Source organism: Pogoniulus pusillus, chromosome 35 (genome assembly GCF_015220805.1).
Source record: "Pogoniulus pusillus isolate bPogPus1 chromosome 35, bPogPus1.pri, whole genome shotgun sequence".
Classification (NCBI taxonomy): domain Eukaryota; kingdom Metazoa; phylum Chordata; class Aves; order Piciformes; family Lybiidae; genus Pogoniulus; species Pogoniulus pusillus.
The window spans coordinates 10,446,706-10,469,283 of record NC_087298.1 but is presented as its reverse complement, the minus strand read 5'-3'; the positions used below and the strand labels follow the sequence as shown (position 1 = coordinate 10,469,283).

The 22,578-nt window shown below is 56.3% G+C and overlaps 1 protein-coding gene across 7 annotated transcripts in view; it reads right to left on the bottom strand.

Moving 5' to 3' along the window:
• Positions 1-3,168: 3,168 nt before the first annotated feature.
• GPSM1 (G protein signaling modulator 1) overlaps positions 3,169-22,578 on the bottom strand; it is a 94,185-nt gene continuing 74,775 nt past the window's right edge. For 5 of the 7 annotated variants that reach the window (XM_064171308.1, XM_064171309.1, XM_064171307.1 and 2 more), the window contains 4 exons: positions 10,027-10,186; positions 6,145-6,353; positions 5,129-5,254; positions 3,169-4,857 (listed from right to left, as the gene is read on the bottom strand). In XM_064171308.1, the coding sequence (XP_064027378.1) occupies positions 4,693-4,857; positions 5,129-5,254; positions 6,145-6,353; positions 10,027-10,186 (660 nt within the window). In that variant the 3' untranslated portion in view covers positions 3,169-4,692. Of the gene's footprint in view, positions 5,255-6,144; positions 6,354-10,026; positions 10,187-22,578 lie in introns of all 7 variants that reach the window. The other 2 variants (XM_064171310.1, XM_064171313.1) reach the window with 1 other exon arrangement.

Here is a 22,578-nt window from a genome sequence, read left to right as displayed (position 1 = left end):
AAAACTTTGCAGATGATGTTCCTGCCTCACTGCAGAGGAGTTTGACTAGGTGACCTTTAAACGTCTCTTCCAACCCAAACCATTTGATGAGGTGCTCTAGTTAAAGATGTTGCTGCTTGCTGCAGGAGGGCTGGGCTAGATGACCTTTAAAGGTCCCTTCCAACCCAATGCATTCCATGATTCAATGAAAAGCTGTAGCACAGTGTGTCCATGTTGGCTGTCAGTAGATTTTAGTGTTTCCTCAGCCCAGAATTCTCTGGCAGGCAGCACTCAGACACCTGGAGGCAGGAACAGTGCACCTGGACTTGCAGCACTCAGAGCTGAAGTAGAGTGGCTTTTTGCTGCTGCTGTGAAGGTTCAGCTCCACAGCAGGGGCAGAACACAAAGTGGCAGGTGACTGGGAGTGGGCAGATCTTCAGGGTGAGGCCCTGGTGTGGAGCACAGAGGTTGTTGCCCACCAGTGCCTGTGAAGGGTCTGCAGGAGGCAGTGGTGTGGTATGCAGCATCCAGGGACTCACAAGCACCAGGTAGCCCATCAGACCTTGTTTTAGCCCAAGATGAAGGAGCAGGGAGGAGAGAAGCAGCCTTACTCCTGAGCTGCAGGTGTGAGAGATGTGTGAAAAGGTGACATGGCCTGGTGCAGCAGAGCAGAGCAAAGAGACTGACGGTGCAGCCAGCCAGGGTGAGTTTTGTGGCAGAGAAGAGGTGGCAAGTTCCAAGGTGGCACAAAGCAGCAGTCAGGCTGAGTAGCAAACATAAGTCCATTTGCATGGTCCTTGGAGCATCTGACTGTGGCTCTTAGGGTTCAGAAACAGGATTCATCCTTGTCCCACAAGAGCTTGTCTGCACCATGAGAAATACTTGGTCTCTGTTTTCTGCCTCTTGGAGCAAATTCTCCTTTGTGAGGGCAGCTGAATGCCAGTGTGGATCAGGCTGCTGAGGGACTCTGGGCACCCTGTTAGCTGCTGGGGTTAGTGCTGGTGTTCTGGCCCATGCAGGGGTGAGTGCTTTAGGGGCTGGGAATTGAGTGGTGATGGGAGTGAGGGAAGGCATTTTGCAGACCCCAGTGAGTGAGGCTGGGGTGCAGAGACTTTTCTGGGGCTTTTTAACCAGCCCTCTGCTGCCTTTTGCTACTAGTGTGTATGAAGGTGGTGTGCATGCTGCATGGGGCTGTGCCCCCCCCTGCCTGATACAGAGATAGCCACGCTTGGCTGTGCTGTGGAGGCCTCAGCTGGCCCAAGGAGCCACCTGGGAGCCTGTCTGGGGGAATTTGCTGGCCTCACTGGAGTGGCAGCTGGAGGACAAGTATGGCTCCATTCCTGCAGCATCAGTGCAGGCAGTGAGGAGGGGCACTGGGGCTGTGAAATCAATCACTGCTTGGTTGTGCTGCTTGCAAAGGGGCTGATGGAGCTGGGTTCTGGGCCTCCTGCTGTAGTGTAGGCAGAGAGGCACAGCAGGGGAAGGAGAGGTCTCTGCTCAGACCCCATCGCGCTTGTGTCTGGGCTGTGCCCTGGGCTGGGCTGATCAGTGCAGGGCTGGCCCTGCCTCACTGCAAAGCCATGCAGGAGTTAACTCAGCCTGTGGCTGTGTCCAGGTCTAGCAGGGTCCCAGAGGGTTGCTGTGGAGAGCTGCCAGAAGCTGTCCAACTCCAGAGTGCCTAAGAGCTGTGGGCCAGTGCAGCCCTTTCCACAGGTTGAGCCTTTCCAGTCAGCTGAAGCTCAGTGATGCTTGAGCAGGAGGCTCCAGGGAGAGCTGAGGTGAGTGCAGAGACTCAGCCCTGTCCTGGCAGAAGAGGAAGACATGAGCCCCCCACGGGCCTGACATCAGCCTGGCTCACAAGCACCTCTCAGGAGCTGAGGGGGAGCTCAATGGTCTCTGTTTCTGTTGGGGTTTTTTTTCAACCTTCCCCTTCACCTCCAGCCCTGTCCTGGGGGCAGCCTCCTGCGATGTAGCAGCTCAGGCCTGGCAGTCCAGATGAGGGAGCAGGGCTGTGTTAGCTCTGCATAGGCCTGGGCAGTCTGTGGATAGCCAACAGATAACCACAGGGGAGAGCTCTGCCCTGCCTAGCATCAAGCTCTGTGGGTCTTGGTGTTGTGGGAGAGAGGGGCTGGAATTGTACACTGGGGCACCACTGCCTACAGGGCACAGCAGAGCAGCACCCATGGCTGCTCTGGAGCTTCAGTGCCTCCTGCTCCCAGAGGCTCTGAAAGAGTCAGCATTTGCTGGAGAGCCTCTGTTCTCTTCCCCAGCTGCTAAGGACACAGAGAGACAGCAGGTGACATCTCATCACTCACAGGGACTGTGCTGCTTCCTGGGAATCTGAGCCTCTATCCTTCGCATAGCTGGGGATCATGGCTCTGGCCCCAGGGCACACAGGGTTCCGGTGTCCATGCCCTGAGAGGTGAGAGGATGCCTGATGAGAACAAGCTGATGGCTCTTCACTAATCTTTGCTCAGGACTGGCAGTGGCCAGCACAGGTCAGCCAGGCGTGAGAGGACCAACTGTGCCTTGGCTCTGCCTTCTCAGGGCTCAGGTTCCAAAATCTGCTGCTCTCTGAGCTGCTCTCCAGTGAAGTCTAACAGCCTGCTCACACCTGCTGTGTTGGAATGAGCCCCCACTGCTGCCAGCTGCTTTGTGAGTATCTCCCCTGAGAGCTGGTGCCAGGGCTTTGTGCAGCCTTTGCTGCCCTCTTCCTCAGGTAGGGGTCACCAGGGATGGGATGCAGCTTTTGCGCCAGGCCCTGTTACGGCTTTGAGAGAGGGCTGAGGCACAGCCCCTGGCAGGGCCCAAGGGGGAGGCAAGATCCCATTCCTAGAGGAGGGCTGAAGCTCAACTTGTGTCTGCCAGAGCAGGGCTGTGTCTGCCCTGTTGTCTTGGTAACTTCTGGGCTGCTGCTCTGGGCAGGCAAGGCTCAGGGCTTTGTCTTCCATGGCTACACTCGGCCCAGCGCTGTGCCCTTAAGGTGGGTAGAGCTGGGGGTAGCAGCTGCTGCCAAGAGACATAAAGGGAGGTGTAGGACAGTGCCTACCTCCTTAACACCTAGACCTGGTGATGTCTGCCACAGGATACCACCACCCCCCCAGCCCCATTCCAAAGGGCCAGTGTCAGCTTTGCTGCTGGCAAAACCCACGGGATGGCCAAGAAAGAGTGGAAATGAATTGTGGTGACTGAAGCTTAGACACAAATATTTATTAAGCACACCCCCCCCCTTCCCCTTGAGCCATGTTCATCTCTAATATATTAATTCATTTGGCAGATTATTTTTCTTCTTTAGAAAAAAACAAGTACCTGTGGGTTGGGAGTTGTCCCTTGGAAGGACATCAGCAAATGCACATGTAAAAAATAAATAAGCTGGGTACATTCAAGTATGTGGCAAAGAATTAACACCTCTGAAAGCTCCACGCTCCCATTCCACTTCACCACCTGGCTGAGAGGCTGCACAGGCCCAAGCCTGCAGCTGGTCAAGTCGTCTTCACCTTCAGTGTTCTCTTGTTCTTCACAAACACAAGCTGGGTCAGTGTGTAGGCAGGTTCTGTGCCTTCTCCAGAGCTCTCAGCAGCCCCAGGGCAGAGGCTGAGCCCTGGCCAAGCAGTGCCAGTCCCTGCAGCAGTGTCACAGGTGAGTGCTCCCTGGCAGCAGGGAGAGGTGGCTACGCCTCCATGTGGGCAGTGCAGGCAGGGTAGATGCCTGATGAGCAGCATCACCGCTCTAAAAATCTTACTGCTGGTTGGAAATGTTTCCATCAAAAGCATTTCACGTAGAAAGTGCTGATTTGTTCTCTGTAGGAACACCTCTGCTTTGGCAGACCTCAGGGCTGGAGTTACTGAAGTCCAGGATCTGGTCAAGCTAAGAATTGGAGCTGAGGTCCAGGCTGGAGCTGAGCCCCTCATGAGGCTCCATTTACTGGAGGCAGATCAGGAAGAACCCAAGTGCCTGGCCAAGAGCAGCTCTGCTGTGGCCTGCAAGGGACCAGGAGGAGCTCAGCACAGGTTTGTGGAAAGACAAGGAGAGGGAAAGGCAGGGCTGTTACTCCTGGTTTGCTGTTAGACACAAGAGGGGCTGCTTCTGCTTGCTCTCCTGACAAGCTGTGCCCAGAAAACTTTGTGGGTCAGCGCCAAGTGCAGTCTTCTGCCTCAGGCACACTCACCTGCACGAGGCTGTTGGCTCAGGGGCACCAGAGTGGTTGGGTTGCCCACATTTGTCTTGTGCTGAGCAGATGGGCAGAGACCTCCTTCCTCTCCTGCCAGGCTCAGGGCCCTCTCTTGGGCCTGCAGCTTGAGCTGTGCAGCTGGCAGTGGCCTTTCAGGCTTTGTCCCAGGCTGAAGCTGTGCTGTGCTGTGCTGCACGGCTGCTGTCCCGAGGTGACATATCCTGCTGGAGCTCAGGGCTGTGCTCCTACACAGGAGGGCCTAGCACAGCTCTGTGGCTGGAGAAGCAGAGTGGGTGTCACTGCTCCCTGCGGACCCCAGCAAACCCAAAATAAGCTTTAAGGTCTGTGGGACCAGGACTGGAACTGGGATGAGGTTTAAAAGGACAGGTGTAGCCTCTGACTTGGGCTCGTTTCCTCCTCTAGAAAGGGCAAAGCTGGACAGGATGTTCCAGGGAAGGATCCAGAGCGGTGTGGGTCACCTCGAGAGGCAGGCAGGACAGAACAGAAGGACTTCACAATGGAAAAGCTCTTCCCTTTCTCCATCAGAATACAGGTGTGTGGAGATAAGAGAGCAGGGCTGGAGTATTGTGTCCACACTGGGCTCCTCCTTTGGCCAACAGCATGAGGCCCTGGCTCTTTAGGTGATAAGCAAAGGCCCTGCCCAGTTCTTCCTCTTGCTGTGCCCAGTGCCACAGCAGCCACGTGCCCTGAAAAAACCTCCCTTTAGAAGCTGCCCCCATCCACTGAGCCTTCTTGTGCCACTGCCTCCAGCAGCAGGGAGCTGCAGCTCCTGGGACAGGTGTGGCAGGGCAGGAGCTGGGGCCCGAAGCCACCTACACTTGGGGTTATTTTTTGTCTTTTTTAGAAACCAAAATGAAACCACAAACCATCCCCCCCCCGGCCAAACCCCAGTTCTTAGCTGGAACCAGGCCTCTGCTGCTCCTCTGCTGCCTCCTCCTGGGCTGAGGCCAGATCTACCCTCTGCTCGTCCATGCGCTTGGCCTGGACGCGCTGGATGAGGCTGAAGAAGTCTTCGTCGGGCATGGTGGGGCCGCGGGGGATGGAGTCCGGCGGCGCACAGCGCTGGTCGTCTATCCTGGAGGACTGCAGGGCAGGAGAGCAGGCTTTAGGGCTGAGAACTAACCAGGCAGTCCTGGGGTGCATGCAGAGGGCTGGCACCAGTGACCAGGGCTGGCCGGAGCACATGAGCCCCCCGTCCAGGAGCTGCAGCCCAAGGTGGGCTCTAGTGTAGGGGCAGAGCAGTGACCCAGGCCAGGGCTGCAGGCTCTGTGCAGGAAGTGGGTTCTGCAGCTCCGCTCTGCAATGCCAAAGCACAGCCCTCAGGACGGGGTTAAAGGAGGCAAATGAGGGACCTGCCTGGATGCGTAGGGCTGTGGGTGGGCAGCTACTGGCCACAGCCCCTCCCAGCAGGGCAGGTGGGAGGAGGAGTGGGTCCTCACTCCATGAAAGACATTGAGGTTCTGGGGTGGGTCCAGAGAAAGGCAACCAAGCTGGGAAAGGGGCCTGGAGAACAAGGCTTGTGAGGAGTGGTTGAGGGAACTGGAGAACAGGAGGCTGAAGGGAGACAACCTGGCTCTTCACAACTCCATGAAAGGAGATTTGAGCCAGGTGGGGCTAGGTCTCTTCCCACAGGAACAAGTGATGAGAGGAAATGGCCTCACATTGCACCAGGGGAGGTTTAAGTTGGACACCGCAAGAAACTTCTTCAGTGAAAGGGCTCCCAAACTCTGGCACAGGCTGCCCGGGAGGTGGCTGCACCTCTGCCCCTGGAGGTGTTTGAAAGCCACAGAGGTGTGGTGCTGAGGGCCACAGTTTAGCCCCAGGCGTGGCAGAGTTAGGGAACAGTTGGACCTGATGCTCTTAGAAGGTCCTTTCCCTGCCCTGCAAACAGCTCTGTGGCTGGATGGCAGTGGGCTGGGTGGGCGAAGCGAGTGCCCTGCGCCAGCTGGGCAGCCCTGCCGCCCCGCGGGTACCTGGCACTTGATGAGCATGTTGAAGAACTCATCGCCGGGCTCCTGGGCGTCGCCCTCCGCGCGCAGGTGGCCCAGGTTGTTGTGCGTGATGCGCAGGCCCGGCAGGCTGCCCACGCTGGCGCGCTGGTCGTCCAGCCGCCTGCTCTGCGAGCTGGCGATGAGGTCGAAGAACTCCTCCGTCTGCGGAGACGCCATGAGCGAGGACTGAGCTGCGGGGGGGAGAGGAGAACACACCAAGGGTCACAGCTCAGCCCTGAGCTGCAGGAAAGCCCAAATGCTCCTCAGCCAACCGCTGCCCACCCAGCCAGGCTGAGGTGAGCCTTACAGGGCACTCTTGCTCTACAGCCAGGCCTCCTGGGGCCTAACCCAGTAGGATGATTGTGTGACCGTCGTCACCTCCTTCCACCTTGCGTGGGGGGGTGGGCACAATCCCTGTGCTGACAACAGGTGAGCAAAAACCTGCCATCAGAGCAAAGAGTGCTCTGGGGGCAACCCTCAGTGCCCAAAGCAAACTCCACCATGCCATCCCGCAGCCCTCACTCCCTTTCTGGAGGCTGGTGCTCTGGTACTGCCTCCCAAAATCCCTTTGGGTTGCACCCCCTCATTGCTGCCCTGCGAGCAGGACTGAGCCTGCACACAGCTCCTGGGCCAGCTCAGATCCTCTCTCCTGCCTTTTGCATGGGAAGCAGAACAGCTCCAGCTGAGCAGAGCTGCAGTTTGTGTGTCCAGCTGCAGCTTGACTCACCCAGGGGCTGTGCACAGTGCCCCCAGCAGGCTCCCTGCCAACAAACTCCTTAAATGAGCACCCCCAGCCCCTGGGACTGTGAGGACAACACAGGACACTGAGTGTTCCTGCCACTGCAAACCTGCCACGGGCACACAAATGCACCAGGCAGAGGGGAAAGGAGGTGGTGTCTTGGCAGGGCAAAGAGCAGACCCTCATGCACACATCTCCGGCTGCTGAACCACCCAAGAAGGGCTCCTGACTATTCAGTGTGCTTTGGCTAGCTCCTGGAGGGCACCAGAGATGCCACCTCAGCCCAGAAAAGCCTGTGCCCTGACACTAACCACTACTGGTAACAGATCAGTGTTCCCAGCACAACCAAAGACAACTTCCACCACTGCTTCCACCCAAGCTTCCACTTCAAGCTGTGTGAAGGTCAATTCAGACCTTGCTCAGGGTCCAGGACCAGGCAGGCACCAGCAGGTGAGTGCAGAGTTCCTGAGCACTCCTGCAGCTCAGTGCCAGGCCCAAGGACTGGGTGTACTTACAGGTAGGTAACTGGCAAAGCCCAGGCCTGGCTAAGCCACTCACTTGGCAGCAAATCATTCCCAAGCCAGGCTTCCTTGGGCCAGCTGAAGCCAAGGCACAGCCCATAAGCCCTGCAGGCTGTCAGAAGCTGCAGGAGCTGTCACAGCACACATGAGGAAACACTCATGGGGTCTGGTTCTTCTCATCCTGCAGAGTAGAACCAGCCTGAGCTCTGTCTTACAGAGCAAAGTTGGAGGTGGGGAGATTGAGCCTGGATGTGAGGAGGAAGTTCAGCATGAGAGTGGTGAGAGCCTGGAATGGTTTGCCCAGGGAGGTGGTTGAGGCCCCATGGCTGGAGGTGTTTAAGGCCAGGGTGGATGAGGCTGTGGGCAGCCTGCTCTAGGGTAGGGTGTCCCTGGGCACGGCAGGGGGCTTGGAACTGGCTGATCATAAGCAGGTCGGAAGAGACCTCGGAGCTCATCCAGTCCAACCTAGCACCCAGCCCTATCCAGTCAACTAGACCATGGCACTAAATGCCCCAGCCAGGCTTTTCTTGAACACCCCCAGGGATGGTGACTCCAGCACCTCCCTGGGCAGCCCATTCCAATGGCAAATCACTCTTGTGGTCCCTTCCAACCCTGACTGATTCTATGATTCTGTCTGCTGGAAGAGTGCTGGCAGGAGCTGGGAAGGTATCCCAGTCCAGAACCTATGCATCTATAAGCCACAAAGCCTTGGGGGAGTGTCCCATGCAGACACCAAACATGCCTGGTGTTCTCCAGCTGTGGCAGAGCTCTGTGTCCAGGCAGTGCCTCAGCCTTGGCATGCCTGCTCTGGGCAGCATTGCCTTGGCATCTCCAAGAGGCTTGCAGAGGGTGCAGAACTACACTGAGACAAAAGAAGGATTTTCCAACACAGCACACAAGCTCAGTGAAGCAGGCAAGTCAGCCCTCAGCCCTGGAAACGCCCTGGACACTGCTCAGTGGAAGATCCTCTTGGCTCCTGGCAGCTGCCGGGCAGTAAAAGGCTCCCAAAAGGCAAACACTGCACTTGGGACAGGGACAAACAAAAACAAACTGCAGGAAACTCAACCTGGTTGGCCCTGCTGCCCCAGCGAGCACCGTGAGCAAAGGGTGCTCTGAGCCTCCTGACACGATCTGTTCTTCCCAGAGCCCCAGCTCGTGGAGTTGCAGGGAGGCACAAAGAGCTCAGTGCTGACGCATGGGTGAGTTTCTTCCCCTTCAGCTCACAAAAAAGCCTTGAAAATAACACGTCTGAAAGGCTCAGAGAGCAAATGAGAGCTGAGCAGAACGTGTGCCTGCTTGTACCTTCTTTATAAAGCTCTCCTAAATTACACAGCTGCTAGAGCCAAACTCCCTCCCTATCAGAACTGTGAGGGCTTAACAAACTGAACCTCATTTCCACCCTATTTTTGGAAGATAAAAACCTCACCTTGCAGCCACTCTGCCTTCCTGCCACAGCCTGACCTTCCCTGTACCTCTTTGCTCTTGCTGCCATCCCTAAATCCTGCTCCTGGCACCTTCTTCTCCGAGCAGTTGTGTGCTGCGGCTCTTGCCGTGCTCCAGGGGGGTGTCACAGGGGCCTCCTTGGAGGGGGTGTCACAGGGGCCTCCTTGGAGGGGGTGTCACAGGGGCCTCCTTGGAGGGGGTGTCACAGGGGCCTCCTTGGAGGGGGTGTCAGGGGCCTCCTTGGAGGGGGTGTCAGGGGCCTCCTTGGAGGGGGTGTCAGGGGCCTCCTTGGAGGGGGTGTCAGGGGCCTCCTCCTCTCCTGTTTGTATTTCTCACTCATTTGGGATGCAGCAAACAAATCCACTCGTTCAAATGAAGCCTCCTGACCCCTTTTTGATGGCAGTGAAGTGTGCAAGTGTGACCTGCACATCTGAATGGTTCTCTCCAGCTCGCTCTAAGCAAGGGCCATTAACCTTGTGTGGTAAAGAGAGGCACAAACCCCAAGTGCAAGCACAGACCTGAGCTGCCTTTCCTGGCTCATCCCTTTGTCAGGCTTCCTCAGTTTATCCCTGATCTTCCTCACAGCTGAGCGAGCTGTCTGCCTGCCGGGGCTCCCCGTTGCTTATCCAGCCCTCTGCTGCTCTTACACAGCAGCTATCAGCACAGCATCCAAGAGCTGTACAAGCCCCAGAAGTTCTTCCTCCATGGCAACGCTAGGGCAAAACCTGGCACCATTTAACCTGCCTGTGAAATCCCATCCCAGCCCTCTGCGTGCCCCAGTAACAACCATCGGCATCTGCGCAGAACAGTGCCAGGCTGTTAGGGACCCCAAGGCTCATCTGGCCCCATCTTCCTCCTGGAGATGCTGGCAGAGGCAAGAAGCCCTTGTGCCAGCATCGCTGTTCAGACCTTCTCTAGACCCAGACTGAAATCCAAGGATGTTTTGCATTGCCCTTGCTGGTTTTCTGCTCAAGCCTTGGTCCACGTTCCCCAGCCTCGCCCTCAGCAACCTTTACCATAAGAATGCTTCCTTCTGCCTCGGATGACACCAGAGAGTGCCAAAGAGCTGCTAGGCTTGGGGGGTACACATGGCAAACCCAAGACAGAGTGGGCCATGGCAGCATTGCTCCCACAGCCACCCTGGGACAGCTGGGTGCTTACGTAGGCGCTCTCCCAGGGCAGGCACGGGGGTGGCAGCTGCCTGGGCAGCCTCGGCTGGGCACTCCTCCAGCGGGCAGCGCTGGTCGTCCATCCGGTTGCTCTGGAACTTGCTCAGCAGGTCAAAGAAGCATTCCTCATCCGAAGGGGTCCTGTTGATTTTCTGGAAAGACAGTGGAACACGGAAGGGAGTCAGAACCTCAAACAGCTCCCCACGTCCAATCACTCTGACCCGTGTGGCTGTGCCCTCTCCCAGCCTGTTCAGAGGCTGGCTCCTGGCTGGGCCAAGTCCCACAGCCTGGAGCCTGTTGGAGGTCACTTTCCCTCTGTCCTCCTGACCTTCAAATAACCTCTCCCCTCTTCTCTCACCCCTCTTTGGTGTGGATGATCTGGCACCGTCCCCCTAGAAGAGGCCACAAGAAGAGCATCACAAAGCTGCCCTCTCCCTCAAGGACCCCTGAGTGTGAGTAGGGAGCTGCTCTGCCAGGTGGGGCACTCGTGGATACCTGTGCCCCTTCCAACAGGTCACTCATGCTGTGGCTGACGCTAGAGGCTCTGGGTACTTCTGCAGCTCAAGCCAGAGCTGGGCTCCTACCCACGAGCAGAAGAGCTTCACACAGCGCAGCCTCCACTGCTGCAGTGTCTTGAGTGCTCGGAACAAAGTGGAGGCTGACAAGGAAGGAGGGGAGGGAACTGGGCAAGATTCACTCTGGCACTGCCCCACAGGCAAGAGGAGCTTTGGGCTGGCAGAAGGGTGGGCCCAGAGAGGGGCCATGGTCAGGACAATGGGTGCAAGGGGGAACCGTGCAGACCCCGCAGCTGAAGCTCAGGCAGGCTCAGCCACCCTTTCTAACCAGCTAAATTTACCCTCTGCAGGGCACTGCCTCTTGCACCCCCAGCACTTCCTTCCTTGCCATACCCTCAGCACACCACTTGTAACAGTCACTGAGCTGCCAGTGCCACCAAATTACAGCTCTCCAGGAGAGCAGTTCCTGCAGCAGAGCCCCAAATGAGCACCTTGCAGCAGACAGGAGGTATTTCAGTTGTGCTGCAGGAGGGGTCATGTTCAAGGCAGCCTTTCAAAGTGCTGTGCAGAGTCCCGTTCCAGTGGAGTGAGGCCATGTGCCCCATGCTGGGAGAGCAAACCCAGCACCCTGCTCTGGAATGGGCAGTGCAGGACGATCAAAGCTTCCCAAGGAGCCACTGGGAATAAGATGGCAATAAGAGACCATCTGCTAGGCTCTGGAAGGGTCCCTGAGCTGGTCCCACCAGCTACTGGAGAAAGTACCCCAACAGAAATCAACTAACACCCTCCTACAGCTGGCTCTGCTTGGGCTGAGCTACTTTCCAGCATGGGATTGGGATGGACAGACTGGGAAGGGGCAGTGGTTTCTCCTGGGAAGCAGCACTTCCCACTGGAAAGATGAAGAGCATACAGGGTGAGCTGTCCTCGAGTGCCAGACCTTTCAGCAGAGAAAGGGATCTCTCTGGCTGCTGGTGGGGCAGAGTCCCTCTCCCAGCTCTGCTGGTGGCAACCCAGCAGCCCTTCCTCTCCTCCTAGTTGTGATGCCATTGCCAGCAGAGTGCTCTTCACCAGGGAAGAGGCACAAAGAGCTCTTCAAAGGAGTTCTGCTATGGGGAGAGAGTTGTGCTGACAGGGTTAAAGCCACGAGTTAGGTTCAGTAAGTGAAGGAAACAACTTTCCTGTATGCCAAGCAAAGCAAAGCAGAGGAGATGCTCACAGCTTCTATTTAGGGCAGCGTCAAAATTAGCAGCAGGGCAGAGAGGAACATTGGTAATGTGGGAGCGGATCGGGGAGGGGGAAATCCCCTCTCACCTCTCTCCACTAATGAAGCAGTGGCTCAGACGAACCCTCTGAACCATCAACAGTTGCACCTTGGAAACCAAAGCTTCTTTAGGCTGGAGCTGAGGACGAACTACATCCAGCACAGCGCTGCTCCCTGGCTTTGTGTGACCCAAATTCCAGGCGAGAGGAGGAAGCCAGCTCCTTCACACCAACCCTCAGCCAGCTTCCCCACGACCACGCGGAGTGCCTCGGAGCGACCCAAGGTGCACAGCAGAAGCCTTGCAGCGAGCAGCTGAGCGCAGCACATTGCTCAGAGACCCCCGCTGAGGGCTTGCCCCCAGCAGAGCCCAGACTGCCCCAGGGCACATCCTGCCAGGCTCCCACAATGAGGTGGGTGAGGACCTCTGCTCAAAGCGTGCCGGGCGAGGGAGGGCTGCTCCGAGCGCGCAGGAAGAGCAGCTGCAGTGTGCGGGGCAGGGCTGGCTGCCTGCCTGGGCAGCTCCCGGAGCGCTGCCGCTGGAGAAGCAGGAGGCTGGTGCCCGCGGGCCAGCACTGGGGCTGCAGGTGCTGTGCCAGCCTGGCACACGAGGTGACGCCAGGCTCCCCCCAGTGCTGCCCCAGCCAAACCCTGCCTCAGGCCTGTGTCTCCTTAATTAAAATGCCCAAATATGACAAGGCACGGAGTGTTTGGCTCCCTCCACTCACAGTCTGCTCCCAGCCCCGAGGAAGGAGCTGCGAGGGCAGATGGATGTGCAATCACACCCTGGGGCCCACCATCTGCTACCAAGCTGTGCTTGCCCAGGGCTTGGCACATCCAGGATGCTCAGAAGGCTTCCCAAGAGCCAGGGCATCCCCTAACGTCCCATGATAGCACAGACACACAGTGACTGGTCACCATGGGCCCCAGCCTCAGGTCCCTAAACGGTTCCTGGGCAGCAGCTTTGTTTCCCACCCCCAAGACCATTTCTTGCCCCACAACAGCAGCCTGCTCTCACCCCTTGTCCTCTGCCTCTACCATCACAACTGCCCAAATGCTGCCATTATTTTCCCCTGGTCAGGCAAAGCAGCAAATCAACCCTATCAGCAGTGGGCAGAGGAAGCCAAAGCTTTGGCTGGCACCTGCTGGTCCTTGATATGGGCATGGAGAGACACACATCTCTGCCCATGCAGGGACAGAGGCAAGCTGAAGCCTGTGCTCCTGCTCCCTGATCTCAGGCAGGACAGGGACAGACACTCTCCTCTGTCCCAGACAGACACAGGTCACGTATGTGGGGGTCAGGGTTTGGTTCCCATTTTGTGAGTGGTATTTGCACATGGGCACTGCTGGCTCATCTGAGCTGTCTGGCTAAGGGCAGCCTGGCTAGGGGCAGCCTGGGAGCAGGACTTGCTCACCTGAAACAGGCTTGCTCACTTGGAAGGCATCCAGGCTCTTGTATCCACATATCTGCCGGTGGATGAGGAGGCTGCTTCACCTGCCAGGTCAGATCCAGGATGTGTACACCACAGCTGAGGTGTTGGAAAGGCAGCAGAGAACAGCAGTGATGTGGTGGCTGCTGCCAAGCCTCTGCAGTCACCTGGGACCAGCTCTTCAGGAGGGGTTGGGGGAGCCCTGTGCTGCGGCTGCCCCAAGCCTCTGCTCTGTAGAGCTCACATGCACCAATTTCCTCTCTACAGACTCTTGCTCAGGCTATAGGAAACCTTTCCCAGTCTCCACCCCAGAAGGTCCTGGGCTGCCTGGCTCTGCCTCTTGGGCATAAACCAGCATCTCACAAGGAAATCCTTCAGATTGGCTGCTCTGAATGGGTGAAGCCATGGCTGAAGCCACCCCAGACAAAGCAAAACAAACTCAGAACAAAGTCCTGTGCCTAAACCCCCTTGGCCACTTCCACTCAGCTAAAGGAAAGTCATTGAGCGAGCACAAAAGGTCTAACTTCAAGAGCTAAAAGACTCCCAACACCCAAAGCCACAGCCCACAAATGCCCCATGGTGTTTCCACCCTTGGATGGCACTGCCCATCAGTGCCTCCGTGGGGATGAGCCTTTCCCTGGCACCCTCCTGAGTCCCATCCTGGGATCAGCAGAGGACATGTCCATCATTTCCATGCTAGTTTCACATGGTGTCCCCATGCCTGAGGTCCCTGAGGGCCCTACAGCACAGGACACTGCTCCCTCAGTCCTACACACACATCCCAGTCCTTGGTCAGAACAGGGCAAAGACACTGGCACCATGGTTTGGGCTTTCTGCTCCATGACACTGCTCCTGGGCAGCACCCTGTGCCCAGTATCACCTTGGTACCCAAGCAGCCCATACCTACTGCCTGTGCCTCCCAACCAAAAGGCTCTGGTGGTGGTGGCTTCTCCCACAGCTTCCACAGCTTTTCAAATCAGCTCAGGCTCCCTGGAGGGCTCCCTGGGAAGCAGCAGCAGCAGCTGGGGTGGGATGCAGCTCTCCTCACTTTCACTGCAGAGACCCAACAAAAGCCTGTCCCATCGTGGCCATGCAGCAACATGCTGCCAGGTTGCTCTCAGACGTGGCTCCAGAGATCCCCAAGGACCATAACAGATGACTTCTGCACTGGCAGAGCCATGCCACAGCCCCCAGAGACTCCTGCCTCTGCCATGTGCCAGAAGCACCCACTGTATCACGCATGGGCAAGGTGTCCCCTTTGAAGGGAGCTGCATCCACCAAATGGGACTGCAGAGGCTCTCGTGAGCTACCCAAAGGGCCAAACCTTGTTCCTCTGTCAGATCAGTGTCTCCTCTCACAGCTGGTGTTCCTGGGGGACACTGGCCAGCCTTTGGTTCCCCTCCTCTCCATCAGGCTCAACTTGCAGATCTGCTTTGATGCAGCAGGAGACCATCAAGGCCAGGGAGTGCTCACTCCAGCTTCATCCAGCTCTGAAGAGGACAATGCTGCCCTACCTGTGGGCAGGGCACACTGCCCTGCAGCACATGGACCCTGGTGGGTCTGGCACAGCAGATCCAGCACAGGAACTGGTTCTCCAAGGCTGTCTAGCTGTGGTGTGTGTGCCAAGCCAGGGACAGAGTGAGGACAGCAGCAGGTTCAGGGAGAACATGGAAGTTTTCTCTGTTGCTCCCTCAGAGAGCACTGATTTGGCATCTGAACACATCCACCATGAGTCTTCCTCCTCACCTTATTTCAGGCAGGAGACAACCTGGAGACAAAGTGACTTGACCAAGTTCTGCAGTGACACAGTGGCAGAGCTGGGACAGTCTCAGCCATCAGTCCCTGAGGTCAAACTCTCAACTGCTGACAGTCCTTGATAAAACTCTGCCCAGCCCAGGTCCTGGCAGATATTCATTACAATACACCTCCACCCATGTGCCATGCCTTGTCCTCCTCTCCTTCCCTAAATCAGACACACCACAACTGCTCAACTCTTTTCACAACAGCTGACCTCAGAATCACCAGGCAGGAGCAGGGCTGGAGGCTGCCAGAGCTGGGAGCACTTCAACCTGGGCTCCTCGCTGCCTGCCCGTCCCCCACCCAGGGTTTGCTTTGTCCCTGCACTGCCCCAGCACCAGAGGAACCTGCCACGGGGGACAGCCCCTCTGGCATGGCCACAGCCCCATTGCCCCTCACTCACAGGTACATCAGGCACTGCCCTTACTTCCCCACCTCACCACTGCACTTGGTGTAAGACACCAGGGGGAAAGGTTTGCAGAAAGCCTCTACAGGGAGGGCTGAAAGAGAGGAGCAGAAGCAAACCTCTGGCCAAAAGCCACAGCCCGTCCTGCTGGGAGCTGAAGTGTCTGGAGCATCGTGTCTGAGCTTGGGAGGGGGATTCTCCCAGTCCCCAGTCACAAACACCTCGTCTGGAATCTCCACTCCTTGAGGAGACTCATCTTCAGAGCCAGAGAAGCTGCTGAACTTGCCCAGCCTTTGCTGAGGACAGCATTTCTCTTTCAGTGCCAGTCCTCAAGCGCTGCTGCCGTGCTCCGGGTGAGAGGCAGGGCTGGCAGACACCCCCCTCCTCCCCAGCAACCACAGCCAGGCACAGGAGCCTCCGAGCGCACCGGGCAGGCTCTGCCGAAGGCACGGAGCAGCCTGGACTCTGCCTGCATCTCCTTCCCTGGAAGTTGCACAAAAATAGCACTAAGACAAAGTTCTGACCGCAGCTACCTGCGAACTTTAGAACAAGCAGCACACAGCGCCCGTGCCCCGGGCAGAGCGAATCTCTCTTCTCTACCTTCGTATCTCCCTCCTCCTCCTCCCGACCTAGGCTCTCATCTCCGAGGGCAGAAGGAAGACGCACAGCGAAAGGAGCGTTACTGACCTGAGCCGCCAGCTCTTCCCCGGGCTCCGGCTTCACATATCCACGGGCAGGAAGGAGCTGACCTGGCAGGGCAGCGGCTGGCGACGCGGAGCTGCGGCTCGGATGCGGCTCAGCTGCGGGAGGCAGCCAGCGCCAGCTGCCCCCGGCCCCGCTCCGCGCCGGGGCTGCGATCTAAGCGGAGCGCGCAGCCATGAGCAGAACGCCGGCAGGCAGCGCGGATGACCTGCTGGATGCGAGGAGCAGCTTAAAGCCACAGCCCTGCTCGCCACGCTCCTCCCGGAGTCACTCCTGTGCCCTTGCACCGGGGGGTGGGCTCCAGCCAAGCGCTCCTCACGCTCCTCTCTGCCTCACCTCGCTGCCACCATCCCAGCGTTATTAGATGATGCTCTCAAACACACAGCGGAGCTATGTGAATATTTAGCTTCCCTGCCACCTCCTCACCTCCTACCCACCACACACACTTTACCTTAAAAATAGATCGGGATCAATTCTCCTCTAAACTACATCTGCAAACACGCTCAGCCCTGCTGGCACAGGCACCACGGCAGCAAACGCACCCTGCACACACAGACACAATATGAGCACTGGGATTTAAAGCACCAAAACAGTGAAGGACCATTTTTAGCTCCTGATAGTCCTCCTGCTCCTTGTATTCTTAGATACTCGGGGTTCTGGTGTGTGCCATTGAAGATGCTGAGCCACAAGCATCTCTTAATTTAAAGGTACCACTGCTGAACAGAGGGAAATTCAGATGAGACATCAGGAAGAAATTCTTCCCCACGAGGGTGGTGAAGCACTGGAATAGGTTGCTCAGAGAAAATTGTGGAGGCTCCAAGCCTGGAAGAGTTCAAAGCCAGGTTGGATGGGGCCTTGAGCAACCTGATCTAGTGGGAGGTGTCCCTGCCCATGGCAGGGGGAGTCTGGAACTTGGTAGCTTTAAGACCCCTTCCAATTCATCCCAGTCTAAGGGTCTGTGAGATACCTAATTGAAACAAGGTTCTAAAGAAGATGGAAATGCTACACAACAGCCAAAGTGCTGTCCCTTACCTCTTGTCTCTGAAATGTGACTTCCTGATAGTGAAATGGGTCACTGAAGAGCAGCAGCTAGCCAAAGGCCACCAGCCAGGGCAGTGGCAAAGTGAGGACAGAGTCCTCTTGGCACTCTCAGCTTTCTGTCCACACTAGGGCTCCATTCTCAGTTTTCATTGTACATGTAGGGCATTTCTTTATCCTGCACAAATGCCGCTTTGGGGACTGTCTGTGCCTTCCATACCAGTACATTTCATTCCAGAAGCCACACAGTGACTGACAGCAGGGCTCCCAGCTTGGCATCCAGCCCTAGCCCCTGCCAGCTGCATGTGGGGCACAGTGGGTCTCAGCCCCCACACCCTTGCTAACCCCAGGAGGGGCTGTGAAGCCTCGTTTGGCTTTTCAAAGATCATGGACCCACGAACAAGGCATCACAGATGCAGAAAGCATCTCCAGAAGGGGAGCAGCAGGACTGTGGTCAGGGTCTGTGAAGCCACTGGTGCCCATGAGGCCAATCTAGCTTGGGAGGGGGTCAGGCTGTGCTGAGGGGCAAACACAGGCTCTGCAACAACAAGAGATAAACCAGCCTGTGCTGATGAGACACAAGCAGATCCACCGCCGTGGGGATGCTGCAGACGTGCAAGATGGACCTTCCCTGGAGCACCAGTGGTGCCAGCCAGGATCTGTCCTGGGGGGCTGCCCCATCTGCTGTGTGCCAGGAGAAGAGGCCAACTCACCATCATGCAGGACCCTGCAAAGTCCCAGTACCAGGACAGAGCAGGCAAAAGGCAATTAACTCTGCACCTATTTTGTTCTGGTGCCACAGGCTATGGAGACAGCTGGGACCTGGCCTCAAACGAAGTTGTTGCCTGGGGAGCTCACAGAACAAACTTCAATTTACTCTGTGACTTCAATTTTGAGGATGCTGCAGCAACTAAGGAGGGGAAGAGAGGCCAAGGGCGGGCAAGGGGCAGGGCAGAACTGATGTCACACTTGGTGTGGGGGCACAGACACTGCCGCAGCTGGTGTGAGCTGAACATCTTTGCTGTGCCCGCAGCTGCTGCACTGCTGGGGGCTGAGTCAAGAGGATACTTCAGTGGAGGGGGTAAGAGGGGAATGAACCAGAACTGAGAATCTGTTCTTCGTGTAAGCGCTGACCTGACCTGGGACAGCTATGATAGGGGCAGCTGAAGCTGGTACTGAGGATAACATGCACAGACAAGGTACAACACACAGGGATAGAGCCCAGACAAAAGAGGCCAGTGCTCAGGATAGCCAGAGGAAATGACCTTTTGCATCTGGATTTAGGATGCAGGAAAGGGAAATGAGTGAAGTGTCCATGATCTGCTCAGACACCACCTGCAGACTCCAGCCAGGAGCTGCCAGGGTGTGCCCAAGTGTGCCCTCGGCATGTTCTGCAAACTGCACGGCCCCAGCCCCTGGTGCAAGCCATGCACACACTGCTCAGACACAGGCCGTGAGCACCACACTTCTCTTCCAGGATGCAGTTCCCTCCCTCACCTGGGCTGTTTGCAAAGAGCTCTCTTTTCCCCTTTAAACAACTCGCCCACTCACCCCTATAAACGCCGGTGCCGAGAGCTGGCTCTCTTGTTAAGATGCCACATAAAACTTGGGCTGTATTGTTTCAAACAAAATCAAACTAACTCACCCACACCTCCTCCTTCCTTAGCACAGGCCCTGCTGACCTGCTGGGAGCAAGCCCTCCTGCCACACGTGCCCGTGGAGCGACAGCAGGTGACAGCATCACTTCTGCCTTTTGAGACCGAGCATGGCACGCTTGGGTGTGTGTCTGGCTGACACCTCTGCTGCCTGCAGTGCCAACCCAACTGCCTCAAAGCCAGTGCCACTGTGCCCACATTTGGCCACTTGGTGTGACAAACCTTGTTAATTCTGGATTTACACTTTTCCCCCAGCTACATCCCAGCTACCCTGGTCAGGCAGAATGTCTCTGCTCAGACCAGCCCGTGCATGGCACAGAAATGACTTCTGATTTCTCCTTGGAGGCAACGACTCAGTCAATGCCTTCAAACAGTGCTCACAGAGCAACAGCAACACTCTGCCAGTGCCTACAAACAGTGCTCACAGAGCAACAGCAACACTGTCAGTGCCTACAAACAGTGCTCACAGAGCAACAGCAACACTCTGCCAGTGCCTACAAACAGTGCTCACAGAGCAACAGCAACACTGCCAGTGCCTACAAACAGTGCTCACACAGCAACAGCAACACTCTGCCAGTGCCTACAAACAGTGCTCACAGAGCAACAGCAACACTGCCAGTGCCTTCAAACAGTGCTCACAGAGCAACAGCAACACTGTCAGTGCCTACAAACAGTGCTCACAGAGCAACAGCAACACTGCCAGTGCCTACAAACAGTGCTCACAGAGCAACAGCAACACTGTCAGTGCCTACAAACAGTGCTCACAGAGCAACAGCAACACTCTGCCAGTGTCTACAAACAGTGCTCACAGAGCAACAGCAACACTGTCAGTGCCTACAAACAGTGCTCACACAGCAACAGCAACACTCTGCCAGTGTCTACAAACAGTCCTCACAGAGCAACAGCAACACTGTCAGTGCCTACAAACAGTGCTCACACAGCAACAGCAACACTCTGCCAGTGCCTACAAACAGTGCTCACAGAGCAACAGCAACACTGCCAGTGCCTACAAACAGTGCTCACAGAGCAACAGCAACACTGCCAGTGCCTACAAACAGTGCTCACAGAGCAACAGCAACACTGCCAGTGCCTACAAACAGTGCTCACAGAGCAACAGCAACACTGTCAGTGCCTACAAACAGTGCTCACAGAGCAACAGCAACACTGCCAGTGCCTACAAACAGTGCTCACAGAGCAACAGCAACACTGTCAGTGCCTACAAACAGTGCTCACAGAGCAACAGCAACACTGCCAGTGCCTACAAACAGTGCTCACAGAGCAACAGCAACACTGTCAGTGCCTACAAACAGTGCTCACAGAGCAACAGCAACACTCTCTAGTTTACAAAGCAACTTTTCCACACAGGTTCTGGCAGCATTTACCATGCCAGGCTGAGGTTCCCCATCACCATTTTTTTAGCCCAGATTTAGCACCTACAGCTTGGATCACTAATGAGCAGACAAGCTAGAAGCATTCCAGCTCAGTCTCTCCAATTTATGGAAGAAGATGGGAAGCTCCTGAGGCAAATTTGACCCATCAGGAAAAAAAAAAGGAGCATCCATTAAAAGCCAAAACTGAGAATGAACCTGAACTGCTTGCCCTGGACAAGTCAGGTTGCAAGCAGATGCCAGCAAGCAGAAAGTTACCTTGTTGTGGCCTTTCAGTATCTTAAAGGGGCCTACAAGGAAGCTGGGGAGGGACTTTTGAGGATGTCAGGTAGTGATAGGACTGGGGGGAATGGAACAAAGCTGGAAATGGGGAGATTCAGACTGGATGTTAGCATCCTTGAGCGACCTGTTCTATAGCAAGGGGTTGGAACTGGCTGAGCTTTGAGTTCCCTTCCAACCTAAACCATTCTGAGAAGTACTTCACCATAAGACCCTGGAAGGGGTTGCCCAGGGAGGTGGTGGAAGCCCCATCCCTGAAGGGCCAGGCTGGATGAAGCTCTAGACAGCCTGATCTAGTGTGAGGTGTCCCTGCCCACAGCAGGGGTTGGAATTAGATGATCCTTGTGGTCCCTTTCAACCTTGACTGATTCTATACTTCTCAGGGCACAACTAGTGCCCACCCACAGAGTACCTGGCCATGCACAAACTCCAGCAGCAGAGCTCAACATTTTAGCTGCAACTTGTTGCAGTGATGGAGTCTGCAGCTGGAGGAAGGTGGCACTAGGCCCAGAGTCAGCTGTTGAGTCTCAGCTGAGCAGCAGTAATTTGCTAAACTGAAATATCTGAGCTGCTTCAAAGGCTATAACCCATATTCTACACTAATTAGCACAGAGCCAAGGTTAATTTGTAGTGCTCAACTCCCAGTCATCTGCTCTACCCACCAGCCCACACCACCACACCTCCCTGCTGCCAGCCTGACCAAGGTGATGGAGCAGACAGGTGCCTACAAGCCTGCTCCAGTGAAGGCCACGATGGAGGGGACTCAGTGGTCCCCCAGGAGCTGATGCAGCCTCCTCCCCACAAAGGACTCTGCTCAGATGCTCTGAAACTGGAACCTCCTGACAATTTGCTTTGAAAACACTTTACAAAGAAGCCTGCTTGTCTCTGGATTGCCCAAACTGTGCTCCTTTCTTGAGCCACACTTCTGCTTAGACACTTCCTTGCTCTTAGCACAGTGCTGTCTCCAAAAGCAGCCGAGCAGACGCTGCTCCTTTACCAGGGGTGGGAAGTTAGAATCATAGAATCAGTCAGGGTTGGAAGGGACCACAAGGAGCAGCCAGTTCCAACCCCCCTGCCATGCCCAGGGACACCCTACCCTAGAGCAGGCTGCACACAGCCTCAGCCAGCCTGGCCTGAAACACCTCCAGCCATGGGGCCTCAACCACCTCCCTGGGCAACCCATTCCAGCCTCTCACCACTCTCATGGGGAAGAACTTCCTCCTCATGTCCAGTCTGAATCTCCCCACCTCCAGCTTTGCTCCATTCCCCCCAATCCTGCCACTCCCTCACAGCCTAAAAAAATCCCTCCCCAGCTTTTTTGCAGCCCACTTCAGACACTGGAAGGCCACAAGAAGGTCACCTGGGAGCCTCCTCTTCTCCAGCCTGAACAGCCCCAGCTCCTTCAGTCCATGCTCACAGCAGAGCTGCTGCAGCCTCTGAGCATCCTCCTGGCCCAGGATGGTGGATCCACACCCCCACATCTGCATTAGCAGCCATCACTCCCATCTGCCCTGCACAGAACCACCCTGCACTGAGCAAACGCCCAAACCTTAATGATTATTTACTCACATGCCAGGAATGCCTCAAGGCCAAGCTCAAGATCAAGGTGTTGTTATGCAGGGCACCCCACAGAACATGAAACCCTGCCCCTGCTGGGGGCAGGGAGGATCCTGCGGCTGGTAGCTGTGGGTTTGCCTCTCCAGCCATGGTCAGACACAGCCCTTCTCAGAAGAGCTTAAACAGGTAAGACAAAAATCAGACACAAACACGGGAGCAGCTTCTCCTATCAGCCCAAAGCAGCTCTGGAGCTGCTGCAGGCTGCTTGAACGGGCAAGATGAGACCACACCCAGGCTGGGGAAGGTGAAGACGAGGAGAGGCTGATTTGCTCCATATGCCCAGACAGCACCAGGATGCAAATGGCTTTAGATATGGGCAAAAGAAAAATCCTCCAGGGACTCCTCTGCACATCCCAGAGGTGTGGCACCTCCTGCACCCAAGCATATTCAGTGGTCTCATTCTCTGTTGGCTCTCAAGAGAGGGCTGCACACACCTGCAGAAGCTCCATCTCATCCAGC